Here is a 27,287-nt window from a genome sequence, read left to right as displayed (position 1 = left end):
TCGGTTTTCCGCGGAGCCGCGCGCTAGGCTCTGCGCCGGAACCGCCTCGCCCCCGCGCGGGGCCGCGTTGAACCAGGCCTTTCAGGTCCGGTGCTCTCTCCTATTGGCGTTCGCTGGGCCCTTCCCATCAGTTCACCTCACTGCAGACACCGTGCCATTTTCAAGTGAAATCTGATTAGTCACCACCTTCCGGCTTTAAACTCCTCTATGACTTCCCCACAGCCGGGACAACCCCTAAGGCAGCAGCCGCGGGGCTCTGCGCGTCCGGCCCTCCGTCTGCCTCTCCGGCTTTGTCCTCTACCCTCCCTCTCCGCAGCTACCCTCCCGCACGCCCCTTTCCGCCACGCGGCTTTGGCACGCACGGTTCCCTCGGTCTAGCAGTCTCTTCCCCCTCTCGATTTACTCCTATTTCAGCTCTCTTCTCGGAGAAATCTCTGACTCCCTAGATCGCATTCGTTCCCCCTTGTATGTCAGGGCACGTTCCTTTTCTTCATAGCATTTATCACAATTTGGAATTATATATTTCTTTTTGTGCTACTTGACTAAAGGCACTGAGACCGGGCGCGGTGGCTCACGCCTGTAATCCCAGCACTTTGGATGGCCGAGGCCGGCGGATCACCTGAGGTCAGGAGTTCGAGACCAGCCTGGCCAACATGGTGAAACACCGTCTCTACTAAAATACGAAAATTAGCTGGGCGTGGTGGCGGGCGCCTGTAATCCCAGGTACTCGGGAGGCTGAGGCAGGAGAATCGCTTGAACCTGGGAGGTGGAGGTTGCAGTGAGCCAAGACTGTACCACTACACTCCAGCCTGGGCAACAGAGTGGGACTCTGTCTCAAAAAAAAAAAAAAAAAAAAAAAAAAAAAAAAAAAAAGAGAGAGAGAAAGAAGAAGATCCAGCCTGGGACAGGTCCCAGGGCTGATGTCCTGTACCTGGGATGGGGGCTCTCCACAGGACACAGAGCCCGTCCATGACACCTGTGCAGTGGGCACTAGTGCTTTTGCCCAGGTGAGGAGGAACAAGGTTATAAAAAGGGTCCTGGCTTCCAAACTCTAGTGAATTCTTCTCAGAGCTCCACTCTACTGAAGCTTGATCCCCCTCTTTTGCACCCTGGGGAAATGTGAAGTTGGGGACCCTGTTTGGAATAAAAGAGAACAGAGTTTAGTAATTGCTGACCCTAATATATAAGGTACCGTCTTCCAGTTTCAACTTGATTCCAAGTCACCATTCTGCAACCTAGATACTAATTGGCAAATTGAATCACACCAAGAAATCCTATATGCAAAAACAGGGAAAATGGAAAATAAATTTTTATGATTATGATGACTATTTTAAGAGGGAAAAGGAAATAAGAAGAAGGCAGAAGTAATTCAAACTTTGCACACTCCTCCAGCTAAGAAAATACAGGTGGAGATGTCAGCCTCATTTCTACATCAGATCCTGTGGCCTAAGTTCTCTCCCTTCCCTTATCCACTTCAGGTTCCCCTGGCCTTCAGCCTGGGGTGACCCAAATCCAAATCCTTACTGTTGGTTGTTTTTTTTTGTTTTTTGAGATGTAGTCTCGCTCTGTCGCCTAGGCTGGAGTGCAGTGGTGCAATCTCGGTTCACCGCAACGTATGCCTCTCAGGTTCAAGCGATTCTCTTGCCTCAGCCTCCCGAGTAGCTGGGATTACAGGTGTATGCATCACGTCAGCTAATTTTTGTATTTTTAGTAGAGATGGGGTTTCACCATGTTGGTCAGGTTGGTCTTGATCTCCTGACCTTGTGATCCACCCACCTCAGCCTCCCAAAGTGCTGGGATTACAGGCGTGAGCCACTATGCCCGGCCCAAATCCTCACTCTTAAAGGCTCTCAGCTTTGGTGATCTAGGGTTATGCAGTTCTCCCCAGACCACAGAGCCATAAAGTCATCAATTGTTTGTTCTGCCCAGAATAGCCTTTCTCTGCCTCTGTTTGGACTCTGTCTCTCCCAGCTTAACCATGTGGGTCAAATGAAAGCCTGAAGAATCAAGGGATAGGAACTCCACTCCAGGTGAGCCAGTCGGAGTCTGGGATCTTCTGAAATGAAATTAAAGGAAGATGAGGCAGGGAAGAAACAGAGATGAGAGACAGAAGTTCTGATAATGTTGCAGACCCTGTTTCCTGAATCTAAATTTATAGTTTTGTGTGCCTTATTTTGCCAAGCCTAACTTGAGTGGAATTCTTTCACCGACAATCAAAAGAATGCTGATTAATACAATAGCACAAGGTGGTGACCCCAGGGTCTCTGGGTTCCACTCACCCACCTCTCAACCCTTATTAGGTAGCAGTAACTCCCTTTCTCCTTGAGAGCCATTATCAGTCCAGTCTACACTGTGACCACCCCCTTCTATTCCTCTAGTACTACCAGGAGCCTGAAATCCAAGAGAATCATCTTTGTGTTTCTTGGTTAGAAACGTTCCTCCCACGACGCTATCACCATCTTTTTTTTTTTTTTTTTCCCAAGACAGTTTCACTCTGTCACCCAGGCTGGAGTGCAGTGGCGTGATCTCAGCTCACTGCAACTTCCACCTCCCAGGTTCAAGCCATTCTCCTACCTCAGCCTCCCGAGTAGCTGGGATTACAGGCACATGCCATCACACCCAGCTAATTTTTGTATTTTTAGCACAGACAGGGTTTCACCATGTTGGTCAGGCTGATCTCGAACTCCTGACCTCAAATGATCCGCCCGCCTCGACCTCCCAAAGTGCTGGGATTACAGGCGTGAACCACCATGCCCGGCTGATGCTATCACCTTCTGACCTGCAATACCCAGAATCTCAGAGACAGGAACAAAACTCTTAGTCCTTTGGTACAATCATATAAGGTGCCACAACCACCTCTACCTCTTCTTCCTATGCATTCTGGCTGCAAAGTACAAAACATTATATACATTGATTTAAAGCCTATATTGGGCCTGGTGTGGAGGCTCACACCTGTAATCCCAGCACTTTGGGAGGCCGAGGCGGGTGGATCACTTGAGGCTGGGAATTCGAGACCAGCCTGGCCAACATGATGAAACCCCGTTTCTACGAAAAATACAAAAATTAGCCAGGCATGGTGGTGCGCATCTGTAATCCCAGCTATTCAGGAGGCTGAAGCAGGAGAATTGCTTGAACCTGGGAGGTGGAGGTTGCAGTGAGCCAAGATCGTGCCACTGCACTCCAGCCTGGGAGACAGAGCCAGACCCTATCTCAAAAAAAAAAAAAAAAAAAAAAAGGAATAGACAGAAGAATGGGCTGTAACAATGTAATGGGCCCTGCAACAGAGCCAGGAGGCAAAAGTAGTAAGCCCAAAAAAGGGTAAGGAAAGGCTTCACAGAGGTGACTTTTTTTTTTTTTTTTTTAAAGAGATGGGAGTCTTGCTATGTTACCCAGGCTGATCTCGAACTCCTGACCTTAAGTGATCCTCCCACCTTGGCCTCCCAACATTCTGGGATTACAGGCATGAGCCACTACACCCAGCTAGCACAGGGGTGATATTTGAGCCAGGCCTTGAGGGATGAATAAGAGCTCACTAAGAGAAAGCAAGAGAAGGCACAGGAGACTGCATTTTCAGAGTGAGTTCAGGAAACACCCCGTAGGCCAGTGTGGCTGGAGCTCGGTGGGAAGTGGAGGTAAGGTGAGGCTGGAAGATAAAGTTGGCCCAGTTGTGAAAGTTCTTGACCACCATCCAGGGAGCTTGGGCTCTATCCTGCGGGCAGCAGGGAAATAACTGAGGAAGCCCTCAGAGTTCCATATCAGAACAAAGCAAAATCCTGGATGACAAACTACGTTGCTAACTTGCTTTCTTCTCTCTTCCTGAGGTCACATCATCTGTCAACTTCCCCACATGGCTTTGGGAACTTAGGCAAATCAAATCATTTTAAGCTTTTTGTGCTAAATAAAATAATATGCCTTAAAAATTGTTCAATAACATAGCAGTGAACGTTGTTACTTGGGCTCCCAAGACCAGGCACAACACCAGAGGACCTTTGACATGCCAAAGAGCCTTTAAGGCAGATTAGAACGAGAATTATTCCCCAGAATTGGTTCATCTTGGGAAAGGAAGGCCTAGGAAGCTGGTGGCCTAGTTGTTTTGTTCATCCATGTCTCTACTGCTTCTTAAAGGTAAAGCACCTCTTTAGTCTATCAAGAAATTACTGTGTGTTTACCTTAGGTAAAATATGTCCATTCCCCTATCTTCCATCTTGGCTATTTTCCCAGCTGTAAACTGACAATTAGAAGTTTTAAAGCATTTCTAGATCCTTGAAGTCATTTCTTTTTCCTCAACAAAATCTTTCCAATATATCCAGTTTGAGATCTCTCTTCCCCTAAACGCTCCACCTAAGGGCTCTGAGGGAACTTCAGGGAAGCTTTTAAAATTCGGCAGGGCACAGCTGCAAATCCACTGCACCAGATGAACCCAGGAAATAAATCCTCCCCCTGTCCCCGACCCTGTTCCCCGACCCTGTTCCCCTTCTCACCCACCCTTTCCAAAGGAAAAGGGAGAAACAGGTCTTTTCGGAGCTGCTGGAAGAATGAAAGGTCATATAAACTCTTTCTCTCCAGTGCACTCAAGCGGTCACCAGGAGACCAGAAAAGCCAAATCCAAGGTCCCAAGGCTCTTGATCATCCAGGGCCCACAACAGAGGGAGTAAGCTAGATGGAGAAGCTGAAGTGAAGGAGGAATGAGAGAAGGGGGTGCCTGTTCCACCCCCTTCCTAGCAGCTGCCTCTGTGGGCTCCGTAATCCCCATGCCCTCTCCCCCACCCCACCCTCCGGCCGCCCACCTCTCCTCCACCCACCCCATTCATCAGTAGGAGGCCACTGTATCAGCACAGCCTTTCAAGGCCTGACAGTTCCTTTCTGGGTGCCCCCCACATGTAACCACTTAACCCCCAGCACAAAGGGCCAGGCTGAATGGGCTTGGAGCCGGTGGCTCGTGCAGAAGGGGAGGCCTCAATAGGATTTGGGGAGCTGGGTGTATAAACCGCTCTGCTCCAGCAGCCCTCAATGGAGGAGCTGGAGTCGAGGCATGTGCCGAGGGGAGGAGCTCGGCAGCTGCATCCCGCCCATGAACAATGATTTATTCATTCTCCTGGCACGCACAGAGAAGACAGGCTGGGGAAACATGGCCCCACAAATCGCCCTCAGCCTCAGCTGATTCCCACAGCAATCACTGCAGTTCAGAGTGCCCCCTCCTACTTGTAATGTTTTGCCTCAAGCTTACCCTTCCTCTTCCTCGTAAGGAAGTAGACTACATTACGGGCGGCCTTAAGTAGCCTTAAGTTCAGGCAAGCTTTGTTCTTTGAGTTGGTTGCACCCAAATTCAACCTCACTCTCTCTGAAAGCTTCCTGGCCAGGTTTTCCTCACACCCATTTCACAGCCACAGAAACAGATGCAGACAGAAAAAAAAAAAACAAAAAACAGTGCATAGCAAAGCCTATCTCAGGATGGCCTCCAGCAGGGAGCTGGGGAGCTTAGCCCAGGAGTAACTGACAGCTGATGGGAATGCAGTAAATGTTTGCTGGATGAGTTAGTGGCTGCTAACAAAAGGTAGTGCGCTTGCTGCTCTCACTCCTCTTCCCAGACCCTTTCCTCCTTCCTGTAGCCACATCCATCTGGCTCCAATTCCCAGAAGAATCTCTTGGAAATCTTTTGGGATGAGGGGGCAGAATGAAGACAGGTAAGCAAAGATGCTAAAACCTGTAGATAAACAATGCTGGGCCGGAGTGGGGGGGCGGTTTCAAGAAGTCAAATTGTGGCAAGAGGAAATTTGTTCTCGCCCTCTTGCCTCCATATGTCGTGTCACCAGGGCCAGATCACACACACACATCATCATCATAAATAAAACTGAAAATCAATACCGTTAGCAGAACAGGGAGAGCCAGAATGAAGTGACCATCCTCAGACTGGCTCCTGGGCCTACTGGCCGTAAGCTCATAATTACCTTGTCACACAGAAAACAAATCTGTTGTGAGGGGTGGTAAGTGTGAGGGATGGGAGATCCCAGGCACGGAGCTTGCCGGCTGGGGAGCAGGGGAAGGGGTGCAGTGCGAAGACGGATTGGCCTTCAGTGCTGGTGGTGCAGGAGCTTGAGACTAACAAACTAAGGCCTGAACAGTTTAAGAAAGTTTGTTGTTTTAGTCGGGAAGGTGGACACCTTAAGTGATCCTGCCCAATACTGGTGCGGGGCATGAAGTAGCCTGGGAAAAGGCTTGAAGCCCACTCCTGGAGCCTCAGGAGGGCAGGTGGCTAGGATGCTGCTGCCCTCTGGTGGGCATAAAAAGACAGTATCCACACCTCCAACGCTGGAAATCCATTACAAAGGAGTCTCCGTTCTTTGTTGTTCTAAAGGCTTGGCCACCAGGACTAGTGCATTCACAGCTTGGATTTCCCAGGAAGCCAACTCTGAGAATGTTTAATGCGCTGGATGTTTATTAAGAACCTCCTTTGGGATCAACAGCTGTGGAAGAATGAGAATGAGCAGGAGTAGGCAGAGGAAGAAGCTGATCTACAGGACAAGCCTGTGACAGCCTCAGCCAACCGCACAGGGAGCTCTGAAGCTAGAATGGCCCTTGAGAGTTGATTCAAAATGAGCTAAGAAGGCCAGGCCTTTATACACCTGTTGCCATTGGATGTGGGCTATCCTTGACCTTGGACAAGGTGCTTTCTGAGGCAATTCCCACCCTGAAAGGCTGTCTGCATAGTGCTTCCAACAGCTGGGCCAACAAGGCCTTCATGGAAGGGTCCACCCTCCATACCATAAGTCATCAAATATTTGCCAAAGAAACAGCAGGTTTAGATCATGCCTCAGGCTGCAGGCTCAGTTGGGACAGTCTACAAGTCTCAGTTACCGGGGCTGTTATGCACTGATCCTTGGAAACGGTGAGGGGGGCCTTAATGCTCAGATTCATGGATTCATTCATTCAACGAGCATTTGTGGAGATTTACTGTGTGCCAGGCCTTGAGGCAGACACTTTACAAATTTTTTTTATTTAATCCTCACAACTGTGAAGCTAGTATTAACTCAGATTATTCAGATGAGATCAAGTTATTAAGTAGCTTTCACAGTCCAATGACACTTTGAAAAAATGCCACTCACAATGGGACAAGTGCTATTGCTGCCACCAAAGATTTCTTAGGTCAGAAAGGGTCTTGGCTGTCTTCTGTGTGTGTTCCTATGTGTATGAACGGGATGGCTCGCCTTCTGCTTTCAGCCAGAACATTTCCTCTCTGGCAGCCAAGAGCTGTGCCTCAATAACCTCCTGCTTTAATTCCTGCCTAAAAATGTTGCTGCCCAAGGTAACAAAACCACAAGCTTTTTTCTTTTTCTTTCTTTTGAGACAGAGTCTCACTATGTCACCCAGGCTAGAGTGCAATGCTGCAGTTTTGGCTCACTGCAGCCACAACCCTCAGGCTCAAGTGATCTTCCTACCTTAGCCTACCAAGTAGTGGGGACTACAGGCACGCGCCACCGTGCACAGCTAATTTTTGTATTTTTTGTAGAGATGGGGTTTCACCATTTTGCCCAGGCTGGTCTCAAACCCCTGAGTTCAAGCAATCCCCCCGCCTCAACCTCCCAAAGTGCTGGGATTACAGGCATGTGCCACCATGTCTGGCCCAAAACCACAAGCTTTACAAATTCCTAGTTGTAGCTACAGAGCAAGCCACCATTGCCCAAAAGGAAGCTGGGCTAGCTCCTTCCCTGGAAAGTCAATGGAGAGATAGCCCTGGATCCTCAGTGTTCTTTTAGCCGTCTGATCATCAGAAAGTTGAGACGGTAAGTTCTTCCCTAATGTCTAACCTCCATATTTGCTGCAACTGTTTTGGGACAATAACGCTGAAGGGACAAGAGGCACAGGTGTCTGCTTCAGAAAACTGTCAGTACCCTGTACCTCTCACTAACCTGCCCACTCTGTGTAAGGGGCTGAGGGCTGGAAAGATAGAGAAAACTGTCAGCTGCTGTTCTTCTATAGCCCTGATGGGTTCTCATCCTTGGTCAATTAAGACATCCAGCAACCAACATTAAGATCTTAATTTTTTCATTTAGATTCTAATCATAAATAACCTGAAGGAAAATGAAAGAGGGAGTATGCTTGGAAGTCATGGAACAATTTCTGGGTCTAACTACAGAGACATTCACTCAACCTCACCCTCCCCTCAACCATACACATAGACACACACACACACACACACACACACACACACACACACACACACACACACGCCTTCCCTCCTGGGCCCCCAGAACCTAATTTTTCACGTTTGGAAAACCCAGATGATTTTTGCCTAGGTCCATCTGGTTTTCCAAATAACCTGTCTTTTTGATAAATAACGTAAGTTAAATTAGACAAGACAAACAAACAGAAGGGTGGGCAGTCAGCCTTTTTCCTTCCCTCAGCCTCTGAGAAAAAGAGATGAGGGCTGAAAAACCCAAACCATGGCTCACTCCCAACCCTGCCCCAGCACTTTCTACCCCTTGGACTAGGCAATAATTCTCCAGCCTGGAGCTGGGAGCTGCCTCTTCAGCCCTACCTCTAGCCCACCAGCCATCAAGAATACCACGGACTATGGTTCTCTCTAAAATGAAGGGAAGGAACTCAGGTGTCCAGCCCCATAACCCCTTCCAATCACCCTTAGGCTGTAGCTACTTCAAACTCCCTTTTCCCATTATGAATCCCACCACAGGGAAGGACTAAATCAATAAACTGAAAATGAAAAACCTTTAAGGTGAGAGGAGAGAGGACAAAAAGAGGGGATGGGAAGGATGTGGATGATACAGACCAAGACGATACAACTACTGGGGACAGAAACCAGGCACCTTGGTCTCAAAAGGTAAAATCTGAGGTGACACCAGCTATACACAAGCCATGTCTATCTTCCCAGTTCACTGGAGAGTCCAAGCATACACGCAGGCCTCCATTTCTACTGCTATAACAAGTCTCAGCACATAGCTAGCCACCAGTGGTGGACTATGGAGCTTTGCTGGGGCTTGGCTTCTCCTTCTCACTCAGCTCTACCCATTCCTCAGCAGTGGGTTAGCCTGCATTAGTGCAGCCTCTGAAATATGCACATTCACTTCACATTAATTTTTACCTTTGATCCTAACCATACCCTGTGAGCTAAACCAAGTCATTTCACATGCTGAGGAAAAAAGTTGAGAATGACTTACCCAAAGTCATGATGCTTACAAGCTGCAGAAAGAGCAAGGACTAAAGCTCTCCACCTCTATTCTGTCCTACACTAGAAAGCTCCTCTGTATATAATTCAACTCCATGCTTTTCACCATTAGCTCTTCCAGGTCTCCCATGACTCACTGCTCAGAAAATTCATTAAATTATTTTATGTGCCAGGCATGGTGCTACCCAAAGCATACATTTTTCAACTAAACAGATATGGTCTGTTTTCACAGCGCTTACAGTCTAGCTGGGAAAGCAAGCCTCGACAAACACTAAGGTAACACATCATGATGATAGACCCAAAAGGAAACTTAAGGCTGTGTGAGGTGGCTCACACCTGTAATCCCAGCACTTTGGGAGCCTGAGGTAGGTGGATCACTTGAGGTCAGGAGTTGGAGATCAGCCTGGTCAACGTGGCAAAACCCCGTATCTACTAAAAATACAAAAATTAGCTGGGCACTAAAAATTAGCCAGGTGTGGTGGCGCATACCTGTAACCCCAGCTACTTGGGAGGCTGAGGCAGGAGAATTGACTGCCCGGGAGGCTGAGGTTGCAGCGAGCCAAGATCACATCACTGCACTCCAGCCTGGGTAACAGAGTGAGAATCCGTATTATTTTTTTTTTTTTTTTAAAAAGGAAACTTAAACAGAGATAGCCTAATTAGAGAAAGGAGTGGTAATGGTCAGAGAAGGCTTCTCTGAAGAAGTTAGACTTAAGCTAACACCTTCTCCGTCTCTATCAAAAATACAAAAATTAGCCAGGCATGGTGGTACATGCCTGTAACCCCAGCTACTTGGGAAGCTGAGGCAGAATTGCTTGAACCGGGGAGACACAGGTTGCAGTGAGCCAAGATCGTGCCACTGCACTCCAGCCTGGGCAACAGAGTGAGAATCCGTCTCAAAAAAAAAAAAAAGAAAAGAAAAGGAAACTTATACAAAGGTAACCTAATTAAGAAAGGGATGTTAATGGTCAGAGAAGGCTTCTCTGAGGAAATTAGGCTTAAGCTAACACCCTGAAAATTATGCATCAGTCAGACAAAGAGGGAGGATGTAGAGGAGGGCATTCCAGGAAAAGAGGACACTTTAGATGCTCCTGAGGCTGCATGTCATGAGAAAGAAGAGTAGACAGGAGGTTGGGAGGCAGAGCTATATCATGTATCGGCCATGAGGAGTTTGAACTTTGAGTGCAGTGGAAGACATTAAAAGATTTTAAGTAGGGAAGTATCATCTTCCAAATTATATTTATATAAAGATCACCTCTGGCTGCTGTGCAGACTGGATGGAAGGGAAGCAAAAACAGAAGTGGGGAGGTCAGGAGGCTATAGTAGGACCCTGGAAAGAAATTATGGAATCTTGGACCAGGGTGCTGGCCATAGAGCTGGAAGAAATGAGCTGATTCAAGATGCAGTTTGGAAGTAGGTAGAAATAACAGAACTTGGAGACTGTCTGATTACAGGATTAAGGAAGGGGTCGAGAATGCTCTTCAGGTTTCCAGTCTGAGTGACTAGATATATGGAGGTAGCTTTTACTGAAATGGCAAATACAGGAGGAAAAGCAGGTTTTTAGAGAAAATCACATTTTCATGTTAAGTTTGAGATTTTTTTTTTTTTTTTTTTGAGATGGAGTTTCGCTCTTGTTGCCCAGGCTGGAGTGCAGTGGTGTAATCTCGGCTCACTGCAACCTCTACCTCCCAGGTTCAAGCAATTCTCCTACCTCAGCCTCCCAAGCAGCTGGAATTACAGGCATGCGCCACCATGCCCGGCTTATTTTGTATTTTTAGTAGAGACGGGGTTTCTCCATGTTGGTCAGGCTGGTCTCGAACTCCTAACCTCAAGTGATTCGCCTGCCTCAGCCTCCCAAAGTGCTGGGATGACAGGTGTGAGCCACCACGCCCAGCCAAGTTCGAGATATTTGAGAAACAATGGGCCTTTAAGAAGTGGCCTACAAAATATGATATAATTGTGATACTGGTAATTTCTTTCTTTCATTCTCAAAGGAGGTGAATTTCTTTTTTTCTGGGAGCTACTGGCAATTTCTTATGCTTACAGAGTGGCACTTGACATAATGCACTGACATACATTTTTCAAATGAAGCCCCCCAGCTACTCTGAGACAGCCATGACTTACTATCCTCATTTTATAAACAGAGGCTGTGAAAGGTGTAGTGTTATTTATTCAAACTGTGGTAGGCACCACTACATTCCAAACTGTGTGCCAGGCCATGAGTAGGATATAAGGGTAGAAGATACAATACCATCTCAAGGATGACATAATCAAATAGTATCATGGGAACACTCCTCCCAGAAATACTCTTCTCTATCCTTAGGTGTACAAATCTCAGGACAGGATGCCCCAAGAGTGATGAGACAACCCTAGGAGATAAAAACCAAAAACACCCCCTAAAAAGTCTTTCAGCCTGAGCATTAGAAACTCTCAAAGTGAGCAGAAGTTTGTAGAGAAGCAGTTGAGAAAATGAGGGATGCCAGAGATCTGAGCACCTTGTCTCTAGAGCTTTGGTGAATAAAATCTTACGGTTTATGGAAGAGACCCTAGTATGGCTGTGCAATTGTGAATTAATGAGATGAAATTAGAGACCCGTTTAAAGAGGTTAATACCATGTATCCCTACTCAAGCGTATGGAACAAGGAAGAAACAAAAAGATTGACTGACACTGAGCATACCCTATCTCCCACACTCATGGGCTCTGATCCCTCCAAATATGTAATTTCCAAGCTAGTGGAGCTGAGTCCTCCTGCGAGCCATAGTGTCAGGTCCTGGGGCTTCAATTTCATTAAAACATAGCTGATACTGCTGGCTCAGTGCTTTGGGCAAAGGGCATAAGGGTCAGATCAAAACTGTCCATTTCAATGCTGTTACCAAGATCAAGGCTTAGCTTACTTTATAGCAGCTATCCTGGCATAAGGAAAGTAACCCAGAGTTTAAGGCTCAAGTTTTCTTTCTCCAAAGAGGGCTTTCTCCCAGGAGCCTCAATCAGAAACCATTTTCTTTCTTTCTTTCTTTTTTTTTTTGAGAGGGAGTCTCACTCTGTTGCTCATGCTGGAGTAGAGTGGCGCGATCTCAGCTCACTGCAAACTCCACTTCAAAGGTTCAAGCAATTCTCCTGTCTCAGCCTCCCAAGTAGCTGGGACTACAGGCGCCTGCCACCACCACGCCTGGCTAATTTTTGTATTTTTAGTAGAGACGGGGTTTCACCTTGTTGGTCAGTCTGGTCTCCAACTCCTGACCTCAAGTGATCCAGCCACCTCGGCCTCCCAAAGTTCTGGGATTACAGATGTGAGCCACCACGCCGGGCCCAGAAACCATTTTCTCCCTGGATTTCTCAGGCACAAATTTTCTTTCTTCCCTTTCTTTCCTTTCTTTCTTCCTTTCTTTCTTTCCCTCCCTCCCTCCCTTCCTTCCTTCCTTTCCTTTTTTTTATAGAGTCAGGGTTTCACCATGTTGCCCAGGCTGGTCTCGAACTCCTGAGTTTAAGCAATGCACCCACCTCAGTCTCCTAAAGTGCTGGGATTACCGGCGTGAGCCATCGCCACCTGGCTGAATTTTCTTATCCTCAGTTGTCAATTCCAATTGTCTTTTCCATCTCTCCCTAAAAGACATGTAGGGAAACAAGAGGGGAGAAATATCTAGCCTTCCTGCTCAGTTCTCTTTGGCCCAGCAAAGGCCACCTTGCCTTGGGCACTGTTTAGAGAGTTCAAAGAAAGAGGCAAAAACACTTATCTTGAACCCATGGATAAAATGAAGTACACACAAACTCAGTTAAAGAGAAAGGACAATCAAAGCTATAACAGGCTGGGCATGGTGGCTGAGCCTGTGACCCCAGCATTTTGGGAGGCCAAGGTGGGAGGATTACTTGAGGCCAGGAGCTCAAGATCAGCTGGGGCAACACAGCAAGACCCTGTCTCTACTAAAATAAAATAATTAACTGGGCATGGTGGCATGTGCCTGTAATGTGGCCCGGCTCTTCCAAAGGTTGAGGAAGGAGGATGCTGAAGCCCAGGAGTTCAAGGGTACAGTGAGTTATGATTGTGCCATTGCACTCTAACCTGGGCAACAGAATGAGACTGTCTCTAAAATTTTTTTTTTTTTTAAAGAGTTATAATAGAAGGTACCATTTATATAAACTCAATTATCCTCTTCACCTGAGCTGAACCCAAACCGCTTGGTAAGTTAACTTGATCAATTCACTAGGACTGAGAAGCCAGTGAGGGGACAATTGCAGCAGCCTCTCACTTTAGACCCAGAGGGTTTCCCTGGGATGGAGATAACCTGAAAATGAAATGCTCTTCAAGGTTAGATAGGCACTGACCTAAGAATGAACATTGAAGCTGGACAGCAAATCTTCAAGGCATTAAGATTTATTGAAAAACTACATACATATTAAAACATCTTTATACACATTTCCCCCATTATAAGATTACAAATATACAAACATAAGTATTGTCAAAGTCAACATCTTGAGTATTAGAAAACTGGCTGGGTGCGGTGGCTCACACCTGTAATCCCAGCCCTTTGGGAGGCTGAGACGGGTGGATCACCTCAGGTCAGGAGCTCAAGACCAGCCTGACCAACATGGCGAAACCCCATCTCTACTGAAAATACACAAAATTAGCTGCGTGTGGTGGTGGACACCTGTAATCCCAGCTACTCGGGAGGCCAAGGCAGGAGAATTGCTGGAACCTGGGTAGCCTAGGAGACAGAGCCAGCCTATGTTGAAAAGAAAAGAAAAAGAAAAAGAAAAGAAAAGAGGAAAGAGGAAAGAAAAGAAAAACTGTAGAAAACCTACAACCTAATTGCATCAATTAAATTGGTGTTCCCATCTCCCAATAAAAAACTGGCACACTCTCTTCCACCTTCCCAAGTCCAAGTCCTGACACTGAAACCACAGTATTCACATGGAATGTTTTTCTAAAGCAGCATTGATGCTCAGTTCTGAGGGGAAAAACATTTGTCTAAAATTCTAAGAAGCTTGTGGTAGTTCAGGGCAAATGGAGAATGATGGCAATTCTCTTCAATAATATTTTTTTAAATTCCATGGTGGTCTTCTCTCAAAATTAGTAATGAAATACTGAAATGTCGATTGACTAGTGAGGGCAATGTATGTAAGCCAGGAGAATGCAATAAATAATGGTTATGTTTCTTCTTGTCAGACCCAGAAGGGAGGTCTTTGAACAACAGTGCTTCAAATTGAGAATTCAGTCCCAGGGAAGGTCTCTCTGCCTCATAGACTGTGGTGGACAAACACTGGATGTAACGCTTTATCTTCATCCCCAAGCTCCAGAAAATTAGAGCCAGTCTTTCTGACTTGGGTACCAGTTTAAGTCCTTATTAAGCAGCAAAAATTAATTCAAAATTTGATGCTGGCTTGGGAAGAAGCATACAGGAAAATGAAAGGGGTAAGAATAACACAGCAGCCCATCTATTGGTTCCTAGGTCCTCTGTCTAATAAATCTTGCTTTTGGCCGGGCACAGTGTGGTTCATGCCTGTAATCTCAGCACTTTGGGAGGCTGAGGCAGCTGGATCACTTGAGGTCAGGAGTTCGAGACCAGCCTGGCCAACATGGTGAAACCCTGTCTCCACTAAAAATACAAAAATTAGCCGGGTGTGGTAGCATGCGCCTGTAGTCTCAGCTACTTGGGAGGCTGAGACAGGAGAATCACTTGAACCCGGGAGGCAGAGGCTGCCATGAGCCAAAATGCGCCACTGCATTCCAGACTAGGCAACAAAGTGAGACTGTCTCAAAAAAAAAAAAAAAAAAAAAAAAGAAAAGAAAAGAAATCTTTCTTTCACTGAACCCTGGTCATCATGGTACATATATCATGGGTGTAAAGGAGTCATTGTGGAACTGATTTTCACTGTTTAATCTGTAATGTCACACTTTTCCCTACTCTTCCTCTTCCAACCACTTCTATCACAAAGAGATATTAACCCAGAAAGCTGCTAGGATAAAATGTCAAATGTTTAATGGAAGAAGTGAAACCTAACCCAAGGCCAGGTGCGGTGACTCATGCCTGTAATCTCAGCATTTTGCGGGGCCAAAGCGGGTGGATCATTTGAGGTCAGGAGTTCAAGACCAGCCTGGCCAACATAGTGAAACCCTGTCTCTACTAAAAATACAAAAACTAGCTGGGCATATCGGCACATGCCTGTAATGCCAGTTACTTGGGAGGCTGAGGCAGGAGAATCGCTTGAACCTGGGAGGCGGAGGTTGCGGTGAGCCGAGATCATGCCACTGCACTCCAGCCTGGGCAACAGAGTGAGACTCCATCTTAAAAAAAAAAAACAAACCTCACCCAAGTATTCCATGAGTTGTTGATGTTGTAAATACTGCAGAACTGAGATCAGTGGCCAATCCAGGGAATAATACTAGGAAAAGAGATGTCCAGAGCTGTGCAGTAGAAAGAACAGGAATTTCTGTCTGCAATCTTATTGCATTGATTATGAAGGAAGGAAGGATCGTTGGCTTGAGTGTCAATTCCAACTTTCAGTGCTAGGAACTTCTCAAAGCAGTCTCAATGTAGATTTTGGCAACTTTGATGGTGTTAGCTCTCCAAGTATTTGAAGATGCTTCGCTTCAATCCTGAAGTGCTATCTTCTGTTTTGAGGCGCTTAGGTGAAGGAGAAGCCATGAAAGATGGACCCCTTCTCTTTACCTAGAGAGCAGAGGGAGTCAGAGCCAGCTTAAGACCTTCATACAAGTACTTACCTTCAATTAGCTCTCAAGCAACTCATAAATTGTGGATGATTAACAACAGAAAAAAAGAAAGATAAACTTTCTAGGCAAGTTTAAAAGTTGATTACCTACTAGGGGTAGCAATTCTCTTGTACCTTATCGGGGAGTGCAAAATTTCAACATTGCAGCATAAAGAGGTTAAGCCAGAATTTTTGTTTTTAAATGTAAATAAATAAATAAATTCTGGTTTGGGAAGCCACCATATTAGTTCTCAAATTCCATACCTGAGACTTAGACGATTCCTTTGCCGCCTCAGCCTTGACAGGAGAAAGTGTATGAAAGACAAAGTTTCTTGAATTTCGAGGAGCACTGGGGTTACGGTCAGAGAGAGCAGCCAGTTTCTGAAGCACAGCTTTGGGCTGGTTTAGCAGTGAGCCTGTCTTCACCTGAGGAAAGAAGAGTCATCTGGTATCAAATCCCAAGTGCCAACTAAAGAATGAAAAGTCTTTCCCTCCCTGCTTCCCCCTAGATATTGAGGGTACATATTCCTACCCTATTCAAATAGAAAAGAAATAGCAGACTCTTTGACATTAACTCTTTCCCTGCAGCCACCTCCTTCTTCTAATGACAGAGGCTATTCCCTAAGCTGGACCTGGGCGTTTATAACCTGTAGACCATGATGTCAGATTAATAAGGTTCCCAACCAACCTGTTGAGCACTTCCCGGTCTGATGGCTTCAAAAGGATTTCTGAGCAAAGACTTTGATTCCTGAATAACCATAGGGCGACTGGCTGGAAAGAAAAGACAGAGAGGCCTATTCTGGGAAAAGCTGATTAGAATTACTTTTAACTCTAAACAAGTTAAGAAATCTTATAACTAAATCAATATGCTAAAGCCATGGGAACTCTGTTCTATATAATGGTGACTTTGAAACTCTAATAATTGGCTCCAAGAAGAGACACAACTAAGTTGAACAGTAATCATTTAAGAAAAACAAAAGTGGTAAGTGTATGGAATAGTGAAGAGCTTTTTGGAGTTAAATATTCCTGGATTCAAATCCCACCTCTAACACTTGGGTATACAATCCTGGGCAACTAAATAGAGAAAGCCAGAATTAACTACTCTGAGCCTTAGAACATAAAGTAAAACCAGCCACATATACTCACAAATACAGTCTCTACTGCCCAATAGTCTAAGGTCTAAGTACACGGTCTCCCACCACCTCTGAGAAACCTCTTTAAGACAGTATTAGACACAAGCTTATGATTAAGCTGCAATAGCTCCTGAAGGTTAGAGTCACCTCCAAAGCTCTACCACTAACAATCCGGGGGGCTAGACCCTAAGGAGAAACAAGAGCTCACCATTCTTCTGCAGTGCTTTGGCTGTAACTTTCTTGGCCAGTATCATAAACTGACTGTCCTCCCCAATTTCTTCTTCTTCTTCAGCTGTAATTTTCCCCTGCTGTGCCTGAAAAAAAAATTATACAGCATTAAAAAAAGTCTATAGCCTTCCTAAATAGTATGGCCTGGATTGTGAATCTAGAGTTCCTGGGATATTTGTTTTCCTTTTTGCAGCCTTTGCTGCTTTAGACAAAAAAAATTAATCTTAGACAAACACGAAGAGAACTGTCCATGGTATAGCCTTCTCAAAACACAAAAGAGAGCTCGAGGATTAAAAAAGATAGCAATATGTTGCCTAAGATTTTGAAACTATCATGACAAGCTAAGTGACAGTCTCATAAACTAGGGTCAGAGTAGATGAACTCCTACCATGTCCCGAAGCCACTGCTCTCGTTCAATTCGCTCCTTCCTCCACCTGGCTTCTGACTCATCAAGCTGTTCTTCAGTCTGATCATCATCAGAGTCTCTGTGGAACAAGTCCATCTGGGAGGCATCATCTAAACAAAGAGTGAAGGTAATCAGCATTCGGCAGTCCTCACAGGAGAGGGTGCTTGGACAGACAAAAAATAAACCCTTATCATTTACTACATAATGATGTAAACTTTTCCCATCCTCTAACAGAAAACAACAGTTACAACTAGGTCTTCACATAGCCTGTTATAGTTTTGCTTGCCATTTGCCATCTGAAACTGGACAAATGTGAATTATAACTGTTTGCCTTTTTTTTTTTTTTTTTTTTTTGAGATGGAGTCTCGCTCTGTCACCCAGGCTGGAGTGCAATGGTGTGATCTCCACTCACTGCAACCTCTGTCTCCCAGGTTCACGCAATTCTCCTGCCTCAGCCTCCTGAGTAGCTGGGATTACAGGTGCATGCCATCACGTCTGGCTAATTTTTGTTACTTTTAGTAGAGATGGGGTTTCGCCATGTTTTTCAGGCTGGTCTTGAACTCCTGACCTTGTGATCTGCCCACCTCTGCCTCCCAAAGTGTTGGGATTACAGGCATGAGCCACCACACCCGGCCCATAACTGATTGCTTTTAAAGACAACAACCAGGATACCTATGTTTTTCCATCGAAACTTTCTCATTCGCCCAGGACCATCGCTGTGCAGATCCCCATCAGCAAGGTACCTCTCTTGGTATAAACGTAGCTGTCGCTTATCATCATCCAACATAGTTTTCCTGCAACAGAAGAAATAGGGTGCTCAAAACAAGGACCATTCTGGCTGGTTATAGGGCTTGTCTTAAGATGTACCCTATTACTCAGAAGGGCTTGTTGGGATACTGACATGTGTATTTTCTTGATTTGACTCTGTAGTTCCTCATCAGAAGGAAGTACTTCATCAATTACATCCTCTTCATATTCATCAATTTCTTCCCCATCATACTCATCTTCACTTCCCACATCACTTCCTGACACCTCTGCCTCATCCTCCAGGTATTTCCTCAACCTCCTAGAAAGCAATTTTGAGGATTAGAAAATGCAACAATGAATATACTCACAGAATATGGAAGCAGAGAAAAGCAGAACACAGAGCCACTTCTAATAATAATAAACATAATACATTTGATAATATTTAAATTTTTTTGGTAATAGTGTCCTACTTATGATGGTTTGACTTGATGATTTTTCAACTTTACGATGACATGAATGTGATATGCACTTAGTATGCTTCTCAATTTACGATGGAGTTACAGCTAGATAAGCTGAAAGTGCACTTTCAACTTAGGATGGATTAATCAGGATATAGCCCATTGTAAGATGTGGAGCATCTGTATTTAAAAGTTGATCACTTAATATGTCTTGTGTGCTAATAACTGTGCTTTACAGGCATTAACATATTATCTTAGGAATGGATACTATTATTCTCTTCATTTTACAGTTGAGGGAATTGAGCCTCTGAAAGATTAAATTTACCCAAGGTCACATAGCTAGAAGGTAGCAGAGCCTGGATTCAACTTAGATTGGGTGATTTGAAAGCCAGAAAACTCTTAATCTCTTCTACATGTATTAGAATACCTGCTGGAAGGTTCAAACTATTTTGTTTTGCATTTGAGCACACTAGCTTTACGAGACAAACTAGAGATGGTGTGGTGTAGAAAGGTAATAAACTGGGACCTTCTTACAGCCTAACAAATCTTGACCCCCACATCAGAAGGAAGACTGAGGCTCAGAGCTCCTGGTAATCAAAACGACTACTAGTTACTTCTTTTGACTTCAGCTCCCCCTGAGAACAAATCTGTTGTCACCCTGGATTCAAAGTCATCTTGGTCCCATGTGGTCCAAAATGGCAGAAGTTTGGTGGCTTTCTAAAAACTGATTTTTATCAGACCTATACTGTATTTTTTTTTTTTTTTTTTTTTGAGATGAGGTCTTGCTCTGTCGCCCAGGCTGGAGTGCAGAGACGCCATCTCGACTCACTGCAACCTCCACCTCCTGGGTTCAAGCGATTCTCATGCCTCAACCTCCCAAGTAGCTGGGATTACAGGTGCGTGCCACCATGCCTGGCTAATTTTTGTTTTTTTAGTAGAGACAGGGTTTCACCATGTCGGCCAGGGTGGTCCTGAACTCCTGACCTCAGGTGATCTGTCCGCCTCAGCCTTCCAAAGTGCTGGGATTATAGGCGTGAGCCACCACGCCCAGCCTACACTGTATTTTCTTAAAGCTAAGTTGTTCTAAATCCTAGGGTTCCTGGAAAATTCCTTCAGGGGCCACTAGTCACTAAGTTTCCCAAACTTCCCACTTACTGTCTTTGAACAGTTCAACTTTCATCTGTTATTCTTTAAAAGATTTTATTTGAACAAAGAGCTCTGCAGATAAGAACAACTACCTTAGAAAAATCTATGGATGACCTAAAGCTGTATGAGAGTTAATTTGACAGGTGACAAATTAGAACCCAAAGTGAATCTTAACAGAATGAAATTATGGGATAAAAGCAACCATATAAATCTAATAGGGATCAATATGATGTCCTATATGTGAATTCCAAATCATTCACATATAATATTAAATACCTATAAGAATTGTCTATATAAAACTTTTTAACATCATAGGAAAATGTTTCTGGATATGCTAATTAGAAAAAAATGCAAAATTATACACATAAAAAGACTGTACAAATCTCAACTATATAAAAATATATGCATAAAAAAGATTAAGAGGAACTAACTAACTTTCATTTATATCCTGGATGGTGGACATGGATAACTTTTTATTTATATCTCTCTGTATTCTTTTTTTTGGGGGGGTTGGGAGGGAATGGAGTTTCTCTCGTCGCCCAGGCTGGAATGCAATGGCACAATATCAGTTCACTGCACCCTCCAACTCCCAGTTCAAGCGATTCTCCAGCCTTGCCTCCTGGGATTACAGGCACTGGCCACCACGCTTGGCTAATTTTGTATTTTTAGTAGAAATGGGTTCTCGCCATGTGGGCCAGGCTGGTCTCGAACTCTTGACCTCAGGTGATCCACCTGCCTCAGCTTCCCAAAGTGCTGAGATTATAGGCGTGGGCTACCGCACCTGGTTTGTATTCTTTTAAATATCCTAAAATAAATATTTTACTTTCATGACCAGAACAACATATCAAAAAAATAAGCTGGGCCGGCTGGGTGGGGTGGCTCACGCCTGTAATCCCAGCACTTTGGGAGGCCAAGGCGGGCAGATTGTGAGGTAAAGAGATCGAGACCATCCTGACCAACATAGTGAAACCCCGTCTCTACTAAATATACAAAAATTAGCTGGGTGTGGTGGCACGCGCCTATAGGCTCAGCTACTCGGGAGGCTGAGGCAGGAGAATCACTTGAACCCAGGAAGCTGAGGTTGCAGTGAGCCGAGATCATGCCACTGCTCTCCAGCCTGGAGAGCAAGACTCCGTCTCAAAAAAAAAAGGCTGGGCCTGGTGGCTCATGCCTGTAATCCCAGACTTTGGGAAGCTGAGGCAGGAGGATCACTTGAGGCCAGGAGTTTAAGACCAGCCTGGGAACAAAGCAAGGCCCCATCTCTACAAAAAGTAAAAAGAATTAGCCAGGTGTGGTGGCACATGCCTGTAGTCCCAGCTACTTGGGAAGCTTAGGCAGGAGGATTTAAGTTAAAAAGTGTCAAACTGGCCGGGCGCGGTGGCTCACGCCTGTAATCCCAGCACTTTGGGAGGCCGAGACGGGCGGATCACGAGGTCAGGAGATCGAGACCATCCTGGCTAACACGGTGAAACCCCGTCTCTACTAAAAATACAAAAATTAGCCGGGCGCGGTGGCGGGCACCTGTAGTCCCAACTATGTAGGAGGCTGAGGCAGGAGAATGGTGTGAACCTGGGAGGCGAAGCTTGCAGTGAGTGGAGATCGCGCCACTGCGCTCCAGCCTGGGCAACAGAGCAAGACTCCGTCTCAAAAAAAAAAAAATGTGGCAAACTATTAACTTGACTGTTAGGGGAGATTTTACCTAATCTAAGTTGAATCCAGGCTCTGCTACCTTCTAGCTATGTGATCTTGGGTAAATTTAGTCTTTCTGAGGCTCAGTTCCTTCAACTGTAAAATGAGGAGAATAGTACTCACTCATAATTTTTTTTTTTTTGAGATGGAGTCTTGCTGTATTACCCAGGCTGGAGTGCAATGGGGCAATCTTAGCTCACTGTAACCTCCGCCTCCCAGATTCAAGCAATTCTCCTGCCTCAGCCTCCCAAGTAGCTGGCACTACAGGCGCCTGGAACCATACCTGGCTAATTTTTGTATTTTATTTTGTATTTTTAGTAGAGAGGGTTTCACCATGTTGGTCATGCTGGTCTCAAACTCCTGACCTCAAGTGATACGCCTGCCTTGGCCTCCCAAAGTTCTGGGATTACAGGCCTGAGCCACTGCACCCAGCATAAGATAATATGTTAATGACTGTAAAGCACAGTTATTAGCACACAGGACATATTAAGGGATCAACTATTTTTTTTTTTTTTTTTTTGAGACAGAGTCTTGCTCTGTCACCCAGGCTGAAATGCAGTGGTGCAATCTCAGCTCACTGCAACCTCCGCCTCCTGGGTTCAAGCAATTCTCTCTGCCTCAGGTTCCTGAGTAGCTGGGACTACAGGCGCCTGCCATCACATCTTGCTAATTTTTATATTTTTTAGTAGAGACAGGGTTTCACCATGTTGGCCGGGCTGGTCTTGAACTGCTGACCTCAGGTGATCCGCCTGCCTCAGCCTCCCAAAGTGCTGGGATTACAGGCGCAAGCCACCATGCCTGGCCTAGTGACCAACTTTTAAATACACCTGAAGGAATGGACATATTAATAACACCTACATTTGCCTTTTCAACTTCTCAGATCGATTCAGGAGTTCTTCTTCATCATCATCTTCATGGTCTTCCAGTGCCAGGTCTTCATTACCAGAGTCACTGTGTTCATCCTACAAAATCAGCATCATATCCAAATTAAGCAGAATAAAATGTGTCCTCCATGAAAAAAGGATTTATAAACATCTGCCCAAACACCTCATTCTACGAAATTGTTTCTGATAAGATGCCAAATTTAGAATTCTCAAGAACTGAGGGGAAAAAAACACTTGAGGGCAGCAATACATGGAGTTCAGTTATGATTACTTTGTTCCCTTCATACTCACCTCATCAGTATCAAACTCATTATCATTTGAGATGAGCTGGAAGTCTCCAAATTCCTCCTCCTCGTCTTCCTCTTCCCTAAAATGTAAATCAATGAATCAATAAATAAGTTGTTGAAAGCAAACTACAAGTAGTCAGCCAAGTTAGGAATTTAAAAAAATTTTGTGTAATTTTTTTTTTTTTTTTCTCTGAGACAGTCTTGGTCTCTTACACCACCTGGAGTACAGTGGCACCATCTCAGTTCACTGTAACCTCCACCTCTGGGGCTCAAGTGATCCTCCCACATCAGCCTCCTGAGTAGCTGGGACTAGAGGTACAAAGCCACCATGCTCAGCTAATTTTTGTATTTTCTGTAGAGATAGATTTCACCATGTTGCTCAGGTTCGTCTTGAATTCTGAGCTCAAGCAATCTGCTCGCCTTGGGCTCCCAAAGTACTGGGATTCTAGGTATGAGACACCTCATCTGGCCAAATTTAAAACTTCTATTATCACCAAAAATCTCTTCAAGAAACAGGAAGAAAATTTTTTTAATTTTCAATTGTAGTAAAATACACATAATATAAAATTTGCCTTTTTAACGATCTTTCTATGGTTCAGTAGTATTAAGTACATTCATATTGTTAAGCAATCTCCAGAACTCTTTTCGGCTTGCAAAACTAAAACTGTATACCCATTAAACTCTCCATTTCCCCATACCCTCACTCTGTGGCAACCACCATTCTACCTTCTGTCTCTATGTATTTGACTGCTCTAAGTACCTCATGAGTAAGTGGACTCATACAGTATTTGTCTTTTGGTGACTGGCTTATTTCTTTTAGCATAACATCCTAAGGTTCATCCATGTTGTAGCAAGTGTCAGAACTTCCTTTTTTTTTGAGACAGGGTCTTGCTCTGATGCCCAGAGTGCAGTGGCACAATCATGTTATAGGGATGGGGTTTTGCCATATTATCCAGGCTGCTCTCAAACTCCTAAGCTCAAGTGATACACCCACCTCAGCCTCCCAAAGTGTTGGGATTACAGGTGTGAGCCACCATGCCCAGCCAGCATTTCCATTTTAAGGTTGAATATTCCATTGCATATATATATACCGCATTTTGTTTACCCATTCATCTGTCAATAAACATAGGTTGCTTTCATGTTTTGACTACTTACTGGGAATAATGCTGCTTTGAACATGGGGGTGCAAATATCTGTTCAAGTCCTGCTTTCACTTTTTTGGGGTATAGACTAAGAAGTGAAATTGCTGGATCATATGGTCATTCTATTTTTATTTTATTTATTTATTTATTTATTTATTTTGAGACACAGTTTTGCTCTTATTATCTAGGTTGGAGTGCAATGGCATGACCTTGGCTCACTACAACCTCTGCCTCCCGGGTTCTAGCAATTCTCTTGCTTCAGCCTCCCAAGTAGCTGGGATTACAGGCATGTGCCACCATGCCCAGCTAATTTTTTGTATTTAGTAGAGACAGGGTTTCACCATGTTGGTCAGGCTGGTCTCAAACTCCTGACCTCAGGTGATCCACCGCACCTGGCCTCTATTTTTAATTTTTGAGAAGCCATCATACTTTCCCTAGCAGCTGCACTATTTTACATTCTCACCAATAGTACACAAGGTTTCCAATTTCTCCACATTCTCACGAACACTCTTTAGGTTTTTTGATTAAAGTCATCTTAATGGGTGTCTCACTGTGGTTTTAATTGGCATTTCCCTATTAATGATATTAAATATCTTTCATATTCTCGCCTTTTTTACCCCGTTCTCCACCAAAGCATTATAATTTGCTTACTAGGCATATATGAGACTCGAATCCACTGCAAGATTCTCAGAAAAGGTGCAAAGCCCTTAAGATGATCAGTTATTTTGATTTTATCAAAAGGCCAGGCCTTCCCAAGTTCCCAGCAATCTGAGACTTACTTGTCTGTTGGAAAAGAGCCTGAGCAAAGAGCAAGTGCTTCTTCCATTGGATCACCCATGCTGCTCTCCTTCTCCTGCTTATTTAACTCTGATGAGGCCGGAGTGGAGGCATCTACATCACAACAAGGAAAAAATGTGTCACCAAGGAATGATAGCTTTATACTCTTTTCCCAGCCATCTAAAGTCATGCCAGCTCGATACAGTTCTAAGGTAAGCTTGCCAAGAAGAACCTACCATCTATTCATTCAACAAATCCTTATTTAGTGCTTACTATGTGCCATATGTGCCAGGCCACCAGGGATACAGTAATGAACAAACCACTATCCCAGATCTCATAGAGCTTATGTTCAGTCTAGCAGTTGTGTGCGTTGGGGGCAGGGGACAGGAAGTAAGTTAACATTTATGTGAAATTTATTATACATCAGACACTGTTCTAAACTTTGTACATACATTAATCATAAATGATATATCATATGGGCAAAGCTAAAGCAGTCTTTTTTTTTTGAGAGAGTCTCTCTCTGTTGCCCAGGCTGGAGTGCAGTGGCATGATCTCAGCTCACTGCAACCTCCGCCTCTGGGGTTCAAGCAATTCTTCTGTCTCAGCCTCCCAAGTAGCTGGGATTACAGGCACGGGCCACCGCGCCCAGATAATTTTTTGTATTTTAGTAGAGACAGGGTTTCACCTTGCTACCCAGGCTGGTCGCAAACTCCTGAGTTCAGGCAATCCACTGGCCTTGGCCTCCCAAAGTGCTGGGATTACAGGCATGAGCCACCGTGTATGGCCTAAAGTAGTCTTAAGTTGATACTTTACCACTCTAAGAAAGTAAAATTTCTAAATGTCAGGGCACTAAGCAGTGAATTCAATTTATATAGATTCCATCACAGTCCTGTTTTCTGTGAACTTTTCACCTGAGGTTAAGGGGCTTCTTTTCTTTCTTTCTTTTTTTCTATTTTTAGGCAGGGTCTCTGCCACCCAGGCTGGAGTGCAGTGGTGTGATCTCGGCTCACTGCAACCTTCACCTCCCACGCTCAAGAGATCCTCCTAAGTAGCTAGGACCACAGGCACGTGCCACCATGCATAGCTAATTTTTTTTTTTTTTCCGTACAGATGGGGATTTGCCATGTTGCCCAGGCTGGTCTCAAACTTCTGAGCTCAAGCGATCCATCCAACTCAGCCTCCCAAAGTTCTAGGATTACAGGCGTGAGCCACCCCACCCGCCCAGGGAATTCTTTTCAAGGACACTGATACTTGAGTGTGGTAAGCCTGATGCTCTCTGTTGGATATTTACCCTGAGAAGTGAATTTTCCTGAACAAAGGTTCAGAAGTTCCTCCATGTTCTCTTTCTTGTCACTCTTCCTGGGTAGATGTTTTTCAGTCTGAGATGTAAACTTTCCAGTACACAAATCCAACAGCTCATCCATGTTGGCATCCATGGCATTCTCATCCATACTGGCCAATGGCAATCGAGTCTTCAAAGCTTGGTACTGATCCCTGTGGTTTCTAACATTTAAGAACCTAAGAGCCAATGAGCACAACGAATAGTGTAAAAAATTCCTCAGAGAAATGGCAAAGTAGGGGGTGAAAAACCTCTGAATTCATTTCCAACACCAGTTAAAAGCTGAATCTCAAATCAGAAAGCAAAAGATTCAAACTTTAGGCTTGTGTTAATCTAAAGAGGGAGGGAAAAGTTTTGTGAAAGAATAAAATGTTACTCAGAAGGTAAAGTGTAAAGGATAACTTTTAGCTTCAGATGATGTTAGAGCAGGGCTTGGCATTATGTCCTGTAATGTGCCACCAGTCTGTGAATTCTCAGCCTTACCCAACAATAATAACATAGCAGGATGGATACAGGGAAATTTGATGACCTTACAATACAAGATCTATGCATTTCAAGTAAGACAGAAATTGAAGGACCAGAATGTTAGCAAGAGCTATTTATGTTTATTTTCTGGACAGACTTTGTTCAAACTTATAGAATGTAATACTAATGGTCTGTACACCTTCTCTTTCTCAGAAGAGAAAGCACAGATGGAGTGACAGAAGCTTACTTATTTTTAAACAAAATTAAGCAGTACCCAGAACCATTCCCGCCCACAGAAACACAAAACTACCTACCCATCTGCATCCAACAGTTGGCTCTGAGTGTCATCTTCTAAACAGAACTGGAAGTCTCCTGCTCCTAGGAAAAGTGTCTTAGGCTCTGGGGAGGCGTTATACAGATCCTGGGAATCCTCTATGGGAAGTGAAGGCTCAGACAGTTTCCCTGAACTCTGGCACCCAAACAAAAACAAACAATAACAAAACATTTTACAAGTGTCATTCATTGTCATGACAACAACAGAAGTTGCTATTTGCAATATTTAAGCTACTCTCAGGAAACTGCAATTGAGGAGGACAATACACAGCCATGAGAAGCATAAAGAAAAATACCTCCAAGAAAGTAAGAATACTGGATGAAGCTTGTTTTTAATACACAAAGGGGGTGGATTTTTTAAAC

The 27,287-nt window shown here is 44.6% G+C and overlaps 1 protein-coding gene across 2 annotated transcripts in view; it reads right to left on the bottom strand.

Moving 5' to 3' along the window:
* Positions 1–14,465: 14,465 nt before the first annotated feature.
* Positions 14,466–27,287, bottom strand: part of LOC105494702 (claspin) — a 36,579-nt gene continuing 23,757 nt past the window's right edge. For both annotated transcript variants that reach the window (XM_011763404.3, XM_011763405.3), the window contains exons 14-25: positions 26,906–27,060; positions 26,079–26,305; positions 24,790–24,901; positions 22,873–22,948; positions 22,556–22,659; positions 18,559–18,723; positions 18,330–18,451; positions 17,640–17,767; positions 17,232–17,337; positions 16,579–16,661; positions 16,155–16,316; positions 14,466–15,850 (exon numbers count right to left, since the gene is read on the bottom strand). In XM_011763404.3, the coding sequence (XP_011761706.2) occupies positions 15,740–15,850; positions 16,155–16,316; positions 16,579–16,661; positions 17,232–17,337; positions 17,640–17,767; positions 18,330–18,451; positions 18,559–18,723; positions 22,556–22,659; positions 22,873–22,948; positions 24,790–24,901; positions 26,079–26,305; positions 26,906–27,060 (1,551 nt within the window). In that variant the 3' untranslated portion in view covers positions 14,466–15,739. The remainder of the gene's footprint in view (positions 15,851–16,154; positions 16,317–16,578; positions 16,662–17,231; positions 17,338–17,639; positions 17,768–18,329; positions 18,452–18,558; positions 18,724–22,555; positions 22,660–22,872; positions 22,949–24,789; positions 24,902–26,078; positions 26,306–26,905; positions 27,061–27,287) is intronic.

Source organism: Macaca nemestrina, chromosome 1 (assembly GCF_043159975.1).
Source record: "Macaca nemestrina isolate mMacNem1 chromosome 1, mMacNem.hap1, whole genome shotgun sequence".
In the NCBI taxonomy this organism is placed as follows: domain Eukaryota; kingdom Metazoa; phylum Chordata; class Mammalia; order Primates; family Cercopithecidae; genus Macaca; species Macaca nemestrina.
Note: the sequence above shows the minus strand (reverse complement) of the source record. Positions and strands in the feature narration are given on the sequence as shown.